The sequence below is a fragment of the Polypterus senegalus genome, chromosome 3 (assembly GCF_016835505.1).
Source record: "Polypterus senegalus isolate Bchr_013 chromosome 3, ASM1683550v1, whole genome shotgun sequence".
Classification (NCBI taxonomy): domain Eukaryota; kingdom Metazoa; phylum Chordata; class Cladistia; order Polypteriformes; family Polypteridae; genus Polypterus; species Polypterus senegalus.
In genome coordinates this window covers 246,017,907-246,032,415 of record NC_053156.1, presented here as the reverse complement: position 1 = coordinate 246,032,415, position 14,509 = coordinate 246,017,907, and the positions used below count along the sequence as shown (strand labels likewise).

The 14,509-nt window shown below is 35.6% G+C and overlaps 1 protein-coding gene across 12 annotated transcripts in view; it reads left to right on the top strand.

Annotated features, from left to right (window-relative positions):
- LOC120526030 (kinase D-interacting substrate of 220 kDa B-like) overlaps positions 1-14,509 on the top strand; it is a 149,332-nt gene that overhangs the window by 76,124 nt on the left and 58,699 nt on the right. For all 12 annotated transcript variants that reach the window (XR_005633064.1, XR_005633063.1, XM_039748868.1 and 9 more), the window contains 2 exons: positions 1,967-2,111; positions 3,520-3,682. Coding sequence is in view for 10 of the 12 variants with exons in the window: in XM_039748868.1 (XP_039604802.1) it covers positions 1,967-2,111; positions 3,520-3,682 (308 nt within the window). In the remaining 2 variants the exon portion in view is untranslated. The remainder of the gene's footprint in view (positions 1-1,966; positions 2,112-3,519; positions 3,683-14,509) is intronic.

Genomic DNA, 14,509 nt, shown 5'->3' with positions numbered 1-14,509 from the left:
TTATTTTTTATGCATTTGAGTGAAGAGTTTCATTTCTGAGGCATACATATGATAAATATACTGATGAAACTTAAATGTTGATTTTTGTTTCTTTTATATGTAGAACATTTCATTTCAGAAATGTTTTGGCTGTAATGTATTACCGTAAATGCTGCTCTGTCAAAATAAATCTCTGCATTATATTAAAAATGTTTTCGGTCATGTCCGCATTATTCAGCCTTGACCACTCCCCTCCATACTACTCGCTCAATCATTACTCCTACTACGCGCATTCAACACAGTTGGTTATAATGGCAAGGCAGAAAAGCAAATTATCTATTCAAGAACGTCAAATTAAAGATTGCAATAGAAAAGGAGCCACAAGAGCTGATAATGAAGGTCAAAAACAAAGAAAATGAACAAAAAAGACCTACATATAATAAAAATCAAGAACAGAGAATCATCCAACAAACAAAAAAGAGAAAAATATTCCAAACAATTTGCAAACAAAATGCAAAAAAGCAACATTCATATAATGTTATAAAGTTAGAGGTTAAAGTAATTCATAACATTGTTTTTTGAAGCATTAATGTAATTTAATTTTTTGTTTTACTTCTTTACTTTTTACTACATTTTATTGTTCATTGGTATTTAAAATAGACAGTTTTAGTGAAATACTCAATTAACTGATTATCTGTCTATAATAACTAAGGGCCAAACCTCCCACGCTCCACATACTCTTCTATATATCATCTCTTTAAATACAACTGCTTTCTCTAACAAAGGTGTGACCGACGCCCTTTCAGGCGTAAGATAGCAAGTGCCCAGTGCCCACCGCTCAGGGGTTGACGAGCAAAGCAAACAGGGAGCTGAGACTCCTAGAGTGAATAAAAAAGAATGATAATTGCACTGACAATGCAGAAAAAATATAATTTAGTAGCTCAACAACTTGCGCTTTATAATTGGAAAGTAATTAAAGGTTCGTCATCGGGGAGTGAAACAACACCAATTTGTTCATTGTAGCTCTGGCTACATTTACACTTCATATAGAGACCAACATTTGCTGATCAGGACACATGAATTCTGCAGTTGAATGTGACAAGTGATTTGCCTGTATTGTTTCCACTGTAAAATTCTTGAACAGTCTCAAAATTTGTGACAAGTAGAAAAAGACTACATTTGCATTTCCCTTCTTTGATTTGTGTGCATGTAGCAAAATTATGTGTGTTGAAAAAGTAAAAATACTGATGCTTTACTGTCTTTGAAGATGTTAGAGGAAAATAAGTATTTAGGTATGTAGTGTAAGATACTGTGCCACCTACTTACCCAAGTGTATCGATAACATGACTTGTTGAAATTGTAGTATTGTACTGTTTTTTTTTCTAAGTGGAATAAAAATAATTATACATGATATAAACCAGTATTCTATATATTAAACCTTTTATGAATTAAATAAAAATACTTAATAGAGCAGTTAAAAAAATACTTTCTCATAACCACATTGGAGAGCTTGATTGGATTTGAAAAAGGCTAAAGAAGCTAGTCAGACAATACGTTGTAGTCTGTTACTGTTTAGTTTGTATAGATAGATTGTATGCCTACTTAATCAAATATTTTCAGTAGAGCCTGTAAACACAAACTTTTCCACCTGGGTGGCAGCTAATTTTTTTAACTGAAAATTAAAAGGCTAATAGCAGCTGTTAGTCCATCCTATCCATTATGAATCTAAGCATAAAATTTCTATAGTTTAATTAGCCGTACCCTTGTGGAGAAGTATTTTATAAATCAGTTGTGCAAAAGGACACATTTATGGGCATCTTCAGCCCCTCTAGGAAGTGTGGAGTTTACAGTAATGAAATACTGCATATGAAAATCAATCTATTAATGTTTAGCTCTGTGTCTTCCTATCTGTTGAACAGTTTTCTTCAGTTGCATCCTCTTACTGAATTGTATGGTGGTTTAAACAAATATGGTCTCTTTTTCCTAGGATACCTACAGAAGAAGACAAATGCAAAGGTCAATTACACGGCAAATGTCTTTTGATTTGTCAAAGTTGCTTGTCACTGAAGATTGGTTTAGTGATATTAGCCCACAAACAATGAGAAGATTACTGAACATTGTCTCAGTGACAGGTACATCTTTTTCACTAATTTATCACTGCATTTTCCAATGGATAGATATTCTTTCTCTATGGAATGTTACAATATTTTTAAAAGTAAAATTTAGAATTTTGTTTTCTTACAGTAAAATAGAATGTATTTAACAGGGGTCAGATCGACCAGATAAATTGTAAGATTGACAGACTATTCTTCCCTGGTTTGACACTGCAGAGTTGTGCTTTTGAAGCAACACACATGTCCACCTTTTTAAATTATTAGGCCAACTTTAAATCCTTGGTCTTTCTTACAATCTGCTACCAGTGAACCATGTCTGATACATATCTGATGAAAGTACCAAATTAAGGAGAAGACCGCAAAAAATGAAGTTGGTATGACTTAGAAAAGACTGAAAGTGCATGTGGAAAAGAATAAGGTGAAAAGTTCAGAAAACATAGCTCAGATCATCAGCCCAATAACCATCAAACAGAGCAATGGACTTGGAATAGACGTCCAAAGCCCAGTGAAGTGTCCTCTTAAAAAAAGGATTATCTTGATCTGCCATTCTGATTCTCTTTAACATTCTTATTACATCACTTGAAATATTAACATTTACATCTAAGTGCATTTCACAAACATCAATCTTTTCTTTATTTTGTCGTTACTCTTTTTCCAGCAGACTTCATGCAAAATTGCATCTTTAGAGTGAATTCAGGAAAACCAATTGGCAAACAATAAACTCTTTCCTGCTTATATTTAGGGTTTAAGCAACAAAACAATTTAAAAATGAAGGAAATTAAGAAGGTTTTTGGTATAAAATATGCATACATTTGAATGACAGTTTAATAATACAGTTTTCTCTTAAAAAATATGAACTTAAGCTTCTTATAACATTGTTCAGACGAAGAGAGTTGCAGGAGTACGGTGGCAGTAAGCTTCTAAATTAAATACGTTTTTATTTTAATATATACTTAAATATAAACAAGTCCCGCTAAGTAATACAAAATGAAATCATGAACAAATACAAATTTTAAAATTCCTTACCTTACAATCTACTGCATATTTTCCATCCATCGATAAGCATCAGGGGTGCTGCTTGTAGCCATTATTAGACTTATTAATATTGTTGTTTTTGCCACAAAATATTTTACATGATTTTCGTGAGTTCTCTACCAGCTGAGAACTTTTATGACTTTTTTTAAGGTTCTGTCCAGGATTGCCTAGTCAATTTACAAAGTGATGATGACTATTTGTGCAAGTGTCAGACATAATGAGATATTTCAGCTGAATCAGAGCTACAATAATACAACAAGGAAAATCAACATTAATTTACAAAGTTTTGTATTATCAACTAGCCAAAAATATTTCTTGATTTGAAGCGTGCCTATTTGAATTTATGTCTACACAGATGTTTGCTAACTTAGTTATGTGGTGTCTACTGTAGGGAGACTGTTGAGAGCCAATCAGATTACATTCAACTGGGATAGATTGGCTTCCTGGATAAACCTTACAGAACAATGGCCTTATAGAACATCCTGGCTCATTCTGTATCTTGAAGAAACTGAAGGTGTTCCAGATCATGTCACTTTGAAAACAATATATGAAAGGTAACTGTTGTTTATAGATCTGTAATGAATTTAGCATTTTATAACTATTTCTATATTTAGTATGGGTAGTTATTTTAAAAATCTACATTGTAAAAATTTTTAACAAAAACTATAACTGATGTATATATTTTAGGAAGAGTTTAAAAAAGAATTAAGGGCTGATAGAAGTTTTTGTTTGCAAAAGATGAGAATTTGTTAAAAGTGAATTCCATGAATATAAATATAAAATTTAGACAGTTTAATGGTGAGGCCTAATGAAGGCTCAGTTGTCTAAATATTCGGCTAATATATTCATGTTCATTTCATTCCAGCAGGTGTCAGTGTTGTTTTTTACTAAAATTTTTAACTCTTCAGCTAAACAGTATGCAGTGAAAATCCATTTTTATGTACAAAAAATAATACTAACATTCATATGCAAAAAGTTTGGATTCATTCCTTTGATGCTGAAAGGTCATATTTGCTCAGTAGGTTCATAATTTAGTCCTGCCACAGTTGCTATTGTTAGAAACTTGTGATCTGGATTCAGAAGTACATCTTTGATTTTTATCATCTTAGGTTAACTATAGCGTTGACAGAATTATGCTTATAAGGGTTATGTTTAACACATTTAATTAGAACAAACCCTTGAATCAGCAGAACATAATTAATTTTATAATCTAACCATGGTAAGTTTTTTATTATTATTATAAATGTCTTTTACTTTAGTATTCTTTTCTTCTTACAAATCTGGAATATTGTTGGTTGGTCTTTCAGTAGCAAACTGCTGTTTTCCTATTTACTTTGGACAAAATTTGGAAAAAAGTTTTTTTTTTCTTTTTCTATTCAACACTAGCATCTTGGGTGATATTGTATAAATTAAGGCATCGCATAACTTTTTTTTGTCTTCGTAAAACATATTTTTAAAGGTTTCTGTATTATGACAGCATATTTTCTTTACAATATGTCATTTTAACTATTGCCTATTATATTGCACAATGTGCACAATGAAAAATATTGTTGAAACAAAGCTAATCAGTAGATATGTTGTCCTCATTGTAGTGTGATGAATTATGCATCCCAATTTGAAAATATGGTACAAGTTCTCTGTTGTATCGTTAGTACAAGAAATGCTCTGAATATTAAAGTATGTCTCCTCTTTTCCAGAATATGATTTAGAAGCCTGTTGACATACAACCAATGTGAACAATCATGTTTAAGTTCAGGCTATTCACAATATTCACCATTATGTTAGGAGTAAGAATGATAGGACCCTGTCATGACCAATTTTGTTCAATAACATACTTTCTGATTTCAAGCTTTATGAACTTTTTTGAATTATTTGTAAACAATTATACCTGTATGTATATGGATATGAAAAGTTAAATCTACTAAATTTGAAGCTTTAAACAAAATGTACAGTCACCTCTTACAGCAGGAACAGTTACAGTATTTCCCCATGTCCAGAAAAAAGCTTCAAAACTGAGATAACTGAGGTTGTGCACTAATTTAATAAACATACACATGCACATGCGTAGATAAACAACAAATAGCAAAAAAATATCTCCCTATTATAATAAAAAAATACTGGGATAAGACGTGACTTTTTCAGAGAGGTACTTTCACGTTCAGCGAGACGAGACTTTGTGCCAAGAGATTCAACCACACCCAGGGCCAGAAATAAAAGACAAACAGTAGATGACAAAATGGAACGTCGTAAAAAATTCAGATCACAATGTTATCAGCAAACATCATATGCCACTGGGACTCCTGTCTAATCTCATCTGTCAACCAGTCCATCACCATTGCAAATAAGAAAGGACTCGGAGGCTGTCACCTTACTACTTCTGCTGTAGTTTCCCAGCTATCTGGCAACTCTTCACTGCCAACCAGTGCCTGTCTTACCTCCTCCCTGAACTCAACCTAGCTGTCCTCATTTTTTTAAGTTCCACCATTTGATCCTTGGCTTTGCCCTCACTCTCCCCCTTCTCTTCTTGATCTCCAACGTCATCATACAGACCACCATCCTATGCTTCCTAACTATATTTTTCCCTGCCACCACTTTGCAGTCTTCAGTCTCCTTCAGCTTGACCCTCCTACATAGGATATAATCTGCCAGTGTGCATCTTCCTCCACTCTTGTACGTCACTTGGTTTTCCTCCTTCTTCTTAAAATACAAATTCACCACAGCCATATCCATCCTTTTTGCAAAATCCACCTTCATCTGACCTTCTTCATTCCTCTTCTTGACACCATACCTAACCATCACCTCCTCATCCCCTCTATTCCCTTCACCAACATGTCCATTGAATTCCATTCCAATCACCACTCTCTGTCCCTTGGGTACACTGTCCATCACTTTATCCAGCTCACTCCAGAAATCTCATCCATCACATACCCAACTTGCAGGGCATACGCACTAACAACATTCATCATCACAACTTCAATTTCCAGCTTCATAATCATCATTCTGTTTCACAATCTTTTCACCTCCAAAACACTCTTGACATACTGTTCCTTCAGAATAACCTCTAATCCATTTCTCCTCCCATCCACACCATGATAGAACAATTTAAATCCACCTTCGATTCACCTGGCCTTACTCCCCTTGCATTTAGTCACTTGCACACACAATATGTCAACATTCCATCTCTCCATCATATCAGCTAAATCTCTCCCCTTACCAATCATACTGTCAACATTCAAAGTTCCTACCCTCCGTTCCACTCTCTTTTTACCTTCCTCCTTTCCTCCTGGCTCCGGACACATCTCCCCCTCTTCTTCTCCTTCTTTGGCCAACAGTAGCCCAATTTCCGCCAGCACCCTGTTGTATGTGTATATATACATTTGGCAAGGATTCATACAATTTATTGATGAAGTCATCAGGAATAGCAAAGAAAACAGTCTTGCATGCCTCCCAGAGTTCATCAATATTGTTTGGTTTCGTCTTCCATGCTTCCTCTTTCATCCTACCCCACATATGCTCAATGTTGTTCATGTCTGGTGACTGGGCTGGCCAATCCTGGAGCATCTTGATCTTCTTCGCTTTAAGGAACTTTGATGTGGAGATGGAAGTATGCGATGGAGCACCATCCTGCTGCAGAATTTGGCCTTTTTTATGGTTGGGAATATAAGAGGTAGCTAAGATTTCTTGGTATTTTAGACTATTTATGTTGCCTTCCACCCTACAGATCCCTCGCATACCCCCATACTGGATGTAACCCCAGACCATGATTTTACCTCCACCAAACTTCACTGTTTTCTGGGTAAATCTCGGCTCCATGCGGGTTCCAGTAGGTCTCCTGCAATATTTGCGGTGACTGTGGTGTAATTCAACAGAAGATTCATCTGAAAAATCCACCTTCTGCCACTTTAGATAGATATGAGAACAACATATATATATATATATATATATATATATATATATATATATATATATATATATATATATATATATATATATATATATATATAGATATATAGATATATATAGATATATATAGATATGAGAACAACACTCATATCAATGACAAAACAATTACATTAACAACCATTTTACGTTATTTTTAAAATTTTTCCTTTTCTTTTCGTACCTTCTTTAACACACTACTTCTCCACTCTGGCTGGTATTCTGCTAGTATATATATAAATGTATATGTATATATGTATATGTATATATATATATATATATATGTATATGTATATATATATGTGTGTATATATATATATATATATATGTGTGTGTATATATATGTATATGTATATATATATGTGTGTGTATATATATATATATGTATATGTGTATATATATATATATATGTATATGTATATACTGTATATATGTATATGTGTGTATATATATATGTATATACTGTATATATATGTATATGTATATGTATATGTATATACTAGAAAATACCAGCTTCAGAGGAGAAGTAGTGTGTTAAAGAAGCAATGAAAAGAAAAGGAAACATTTTGAAAATAACGTAACATGATTGTCAATGTTATTGTTTTGTCACTGTTGTGAGTGATGAGTGTTGTTGTCATATATATATATATATATATATATATATATATATATATATATATTACACACACACACAAACATATATATATATACATATCTATACATATATACATACATATACATACACACATACATACACACACATATATACACACAGATACATATATATATATACATACACACATACATACATACACACACATATATACACACAAATACATATATATATATATATACATACACACACACATATATAAACATATATATACATATACATACATATCTACATATATACACACACAGCTATTTCAGATCAGTGCAATACGCTGTTTGTTAAAACGGATGACACCCGCTCTTACGCAAGTCTGCATGGATATTATGAACTATCGATTTGTTCAAGTTCTATTTAAATTTTAAATAGAAGGAATTTTTATTTAGTCGACAGAAATATCTTTGGTAGGAATGGTAAAAACAGACAGGAATATTATTCCTGAATAAATCAACTCAAACCTTAAACAACTTATAATATTTTGCTCTCCATAAAAATATATCCTGTTTAATTATACAAGTTAGAAATAAAGTAAACATTAAAAGAACAAACATTCAAATTTCTTTACTCTTATGTAATTTTATATTTTATAAAAAATAAACTTAGATTTTAAATATCCCAAAAGATTTTGCTCTCCATAAAAATATATCCTGTCAAAATTATACAAATTCAAATATGAACATGCTGCATAACAAAACCTAGAAATATAAATAAAATGTGTTCCTTTCAGCAATAACAAATCAAATCATTCAGTTGTCTTTGCTCATATGTCATTTTAGAGCTGGACGCCTGGCATCTTTTTTTGGCAACAGGTTCGTTTCTGTTTGGTGTGAGGTTCTGTGTTGTGGAGATTCTCAGGATGGATTGCAGGTGCTCATCAGTGAGGCGACTCCTGTGTGCTGTTTTGTTAGTCTTTATCACTGAGAAGAGCTTCTCACACAGATATGTGCTACCAAACATGCACAAGGTTCGAGCCGCATGTAGACGGACTTTTTGTTCTTCAAAGTCACCAAAGCGCCTGCAAACTCAGTGCGCCAGTTTATCAGCAAAGTGCGATTTGGGAACACCGTAGTGACGACTTGGTTTAACATTACTTGGTAACAGGGAAAGTGGGGCAAGTGGTTGTGTCTCCCATAAAAGCAGCTCAATTGAAATCACTTTGTGATTGTGCACGGTAAAACGTCCGCTGAAGTGTCAGATTCTTATTTAATTCTTCTGCTTTCTGTATCTTCTGCATTGCATTCAGGTCTTTCAGGTTACCCTGATGTTTTGTTTTATAGTGCCGCCTTAGATTAAATTCTGTAATTCCAGCCACATTAGCTCCACAAATGAGACACACGGGTTCAGTAAACATATACTCAGCCTCCCATCGGTTTTAAAGGCTCTATTTTCAGAATCAACTTTTCTCTTCAGCATCGTGTGAGCTAGCTTCGCAATAACTTGCAGCATCATAAGGTAGACTTGATTAACGCGTAACTGTTCGGCAAGGCAGCTGAAGCGCTGCATTATGGGATCTGTAGTTTATTGTGTTACCAGCGCTTCATATACCCGGCTTTAATAACAATAATACAGTATATAAAATGATCTCGGGCCGGATATAATTACACGCCGGGCGGATGTGGCCCGCGCCCTTGAGTTTGACACATATGGACTAAATAGAACTTGAAAAGATATATTTTTTCAAATGTGATCGCAATTCAGATAGAGTTGACGCAAGACTACAGCCTGCATGCCTCAATAAGTCATCCTCCCTTGCCCTTACTTTTTACCGCTCATCTAATGAATACACTGAGTATGGCTTTACCAAAACAATCATTGATGGCTAATAAAGTATCCATTATTCGAGTATGTAGATCGGGTATATATATATATATATATATACCCGCGATCGCAGCGAGAAGTAGTGTGTTAAAAAGCTAGAAAAGAAAAGGGAACATTTTAAAAATAACGTAACATGACTGTCAATATACAGTATTTGTTTTGTGAGTGTTACTGAGTGTTGCTGTCATCAAGGATTTGATTATCATTATTTCTTTCAATCAGGTTCGTATTTGTAGGATGTGTTGTGTTCAAGTTACATTCCGTGTTTGTCAATCGCTGTAAAGATGACAGGTTTCATTCATCGATTCGCTTCTTACTGCATCAATAAACAGCTCGCCTTCTTCTTTATCTGAGACCTGACACACTGCATGCACGGGTTTTTTACACTGTCTTCCTTTAGCGGACATTGACTTTTTCCAACGGTGCTTTGTTTCCGCAGTAGTTGGATTTATGAATATGCTTGTATGTATGAGACGCTTCATATTTTTGCTGCCTTTTCAATTGTGTAATTCGGTTTTGTTCAGCTTTTGGAACTGTTGCTTTTATCTGTGCACTGCGCCAGTTCACGGAGCCACTCGTGTACATGCATCGGGTTCCCAGCTGTGCTGGTGCCATCTCGCTATGTCCATGGCTGTATTTAATGTTACCTTAGTCCTGGCACTTAAAACTTTCTCTCGCAGTTTCGCTGAGTTTGTGTCAAACACCACCCTGACCATCTCATCTTCCTCTCCATAAGCACAGTCCTTCACCCGTGAATATTTACCCGTGGCAGTTTGCTATTGGATTGCCGCTGACGGACGGCCTTATATGGGCAGGCACTAAATTACAAACGCCAGCGCAGCCTGTCTATGAACTTAATTTAAAGTGTAGGTTTACATCGTGCTTTGTTTCCAAGTAGCAGAACTCATGAATATGGTTGTATATGTCACTCGCCGCTTCTTATTGTTTCGCTGCCTTCTCAATTATATAATGCATGTTTTCTTCAGCGCTTTTGAGGTCTTCCTGGTTTTCTATGTACTGCGTGATTACGGGGAGGCGTGATGATGTCACACTAAACTCCCCCCACGGCGTTGAAGCTCATCTCCATTACAGTAAATGGAGAAAACTGCTTCCAGTTATGACCATTACGCGTAGAATTTCGATATAAAACCTGCCCAACTTTTGTAAGGAAGCTGTAAGGAATGAACCTGCCAAATTTCAGCCTTCCACCCACACGGGAAGTTGGAGAATTAGTGATGAGTGAGTGAGTGAGTGAGTGAGTGAGTGAGTGAGTGAGTGAGTGAGTGAGGGGCTTTGCCTTTTATTAGTATAGATATATATATGTATATGTATATATGTATATATATGTATATGTATATGTGTATATATATATGTATATGTATATGTGTATATATATATGTATATATGTATATGTATATATATATATATATGTATATATATATATATGTATATATATATATATGTATATATGTATATAATGTGTGTGTATATATATGTATATATATATGTGTATATATATATATGTGTGTATATATATATATATATATGTATATAAACTGCTCAAAAAAATTAAAGGAACACTTTGAAAACACATCAGATCTCAATGGGGAAAAGAAATCTTCCTGGATATCTATACTGATATAGATTGGGTAATGTGTTAGGAACGAAAAGATGCCACATCGTTTGATGGAAATGAAAATGATCAACCTACAGAGCCCTGAATTCAAAGACGCCCCAAAAATCAGAGTGAAAAAATTATGTGGCAGGCTAGTCCATTTTGCCAAAATTTTATTGCAGCATCTCAAAATTGTACGCAGCACTTTGTATGGCCCCTGTGTTCTTGTATACATGCCTGACAACATCGGTGCATGTTTCTAATGAGATGACAGATGGTGTTGTGGGGGTTCTCCTCCCAGATCTGGACCAGGGCATCACTGAGCTCCTGGACAGTCTGAGGTGCAACCTGGTGGCATTGGATGGACCAAAACATAATGTCCCAGAGGTGTTCTATTGGATTTAGGTCAGGAAAGTGTGGTGGCCAGTCAATGGTATCAATTCCTTCATCCTCCAGGAACTGCCTGCATACTCTCACCACATGAGGCCAGGAATTGTCGTACACCAGGAGCCACTGTACCAGCATAGGGTCTGACAATGGGTCCAAGGATTTCATCCTGATACCTAATGGCAGCCAAGGTGCCTTTGTCAAGCCTGTAGCGGTCTGTGTGATCCTCCATGGATATGCCTCCCCAGACAATCATTAACCCACCACCAAACTACTCATGCTGAATGATGTTACAGGCAGCATAATGTTCTCCATGGCTTCTCCAGACCCTTTCACTTCTGTCACGTGCTCAGGGTGAACCTGCTCTCCATCTGTAAAAAGCACAGGGCACCAGTGGTGCATCTGCCAATTCTGGTATTCTATGGCGAATGCCAGTCGAGCTGCATGCTGCTGGGCAGTGAGCTCAGGGCCCATTAGAGGACATGGGGCCCTTGGGTCACCCTCATGAAGTCTTTCTGGTTGTTTGGTCAGAGACATTCACACCAGTGGCCTGCTGGAGGTCATTTTGTAGGGCTCTGGCAGTGCTCATCCTGTTCCTCCTTGCCCAAAGGAGCAGAATCTGGTCCTGCTGATGGGTTATGGACCTTCTATGGCTCTCTCCAGCTCTCCTAGAGTAACTGCTTGTCTCCTAGAATCTTCTCCATGCCCTTGAGACTGTGCAGGGAGACACAGCAAACCTTCTGGCAATGACACGTATTGATGTGCCATCCTGGAGAAGTTGGACTACCTGTGCAACCTCTGTAGGGTCCAGGTATCGCCTCATGCTACCAGTAGTGACACTGACTGTAGCCAAATGCAAAACTAGTGAAGAAACAGTCAGAAAAGATGAGGAGGGAAAAATGTCAGTGGCCTCCACCTGTTAAACCATTCTTGTTTTGTGGGTCATCTCATTGTTGCCCCTCTAGTGCATCTGTTGTTAATTTCATTAACACCACAGCAGCTGAAACTGATTAACAACCCTCTCTGCTACTTAACTGACCAGATTAATATCCCATAAGTTTCATTGACTTTATGCTATACTCTGATTAAAAAGTGTTCCTTTAATTCTTTTGAGCAGTATATATATATAAAAGCAGTGAACTCAAAAGGCTCAAAAAAAAAACAACGGCACGATACACGTTGAGAAATTTAATGAATATGCAAGTAGGAAAATTGGAAAGTATAAAAAAAAGAAAGTAAAGATCGCAGTAGCACAAACAAACGGAAATTATTACTCAAAAAACAGAAAATAATCACCACGGAACAGGTGTCATTGGAAAAAAAAAGCAGGAGAAAGCGAGGTCAGAAGTAAAAAAATAGAAATAGAAAACAAAGTAAAACATCATAAAGAGGTTAAAAAACATAGGCGTGAAACACATGCAGAGTAAGATACAGGACATGAAAGCAGAAAAAAATGACAGTATCAAAACAAAGAAAGTCAACATCGCATTAGCGCAAACAAAGAGAAATTATTACTCGGAGAAATAATGAAAAGGCGAATAGAGATCGAATATATGGACATAGGTGATATGTCAGAAGTATGTAAATATTGTAAGGAGCCCCAGAGTGATTTTCAGGTTAAGGGCCTTGCTCAGTGGAGTAGGATATGCTCCTTTTTACTCCATTCCTCATTCACATAGATGACCAGTCCACCTCCTGTCTTTTTTCTACACCAAACTAGATTTCTGTCTGCTCAAATAAGATGAAATCCATCCAGCTTTAAAATAGTGTCGGGTGTGCCAGGTTGAAACCAGCTCATCATAAAGCACAAAATGCCACTGTACTTATATGCTCCATGACCCGCTATATGCGCAAACAGTTCATCAATCATATTTGACAGTAATCAACCATATTCCATTACAGTAGATTGTAGACCAGTTCTAAAACTGGTTTGCCTTGCTTTTTCTCTCACACCGGTACTTTGCACTCTCCAGCAGCTCCTGCCGTAAAATGTAACTGAGCTGCTTAGGCGCTCACAATCTCAGTGCAAGCAGCTGATTATGGCAGTATTTAATGCACTCAACTTTCATTATCTCACGGTTTGAGGTGTTGCAGATAGATATTAGGCAGCCTTCTGATCATCTTCGCAGCTGCATCCAAGTTCACAGCCCATTTGAAGTACAGTCATGACAAGCCGGCACCTGGGTTTGCATGCATTGCAGTGATTCAGTAAATTTAAAATCCATTTATCTGATTTCTAGTGGCTACTATCAATGACAAGGCAGAAGCTCCAATTTCAAATATGACTAGTAACTAGAACTTTAAGTTCAGTGGAAAAAACAAAAGAAAAACAATGAGAAATACAGAGCTTCTGTAAAAAGGCTGCTACTTGCACAGTGTCTGGACGTTCTGTAAACATTACTTTCTTTTACTTAATTTCAAAGAGTTAGCACTTGAATTAAGTAATCCAGAAAATGAGACCGACATGGATGCTGACATCAGTTTCATGAAATACAGTAATGACTTAATGGAATGTCAAACTAGCAATGTACAATATCATAGAATTTTTTTTAGAATTCAAAAGTTGGAAAATAATTATAGCTAATTTTCCCAGCAGTCCCCAAGTATTACATGCTTTCTCCCTTTTGTAATGCAAATCTGTTTCAGAAAACCACATCTTATGGTAATTTTTCATAACTTGAGCACATAATTATCATTACTATAAATGGAAACAATTTTAAGCGTTCCAAAACTCCAAAAAACACCCTTATATTTGCTTAAATAATACCAAAATATGTTACAACTGTCAGAATATTAACCCTTCATTAAGTACTGTTTAACAAATTTGTTTTAATCTACACTTTTATCACTTGATGTTTTACTTTTAAAGAAGTGGTTGTTTAATCTTTTTTTGAGTTCTTCCAACTCTTTCATGATCATATTTGTATACATGATGGTTAAGATTACACAAAA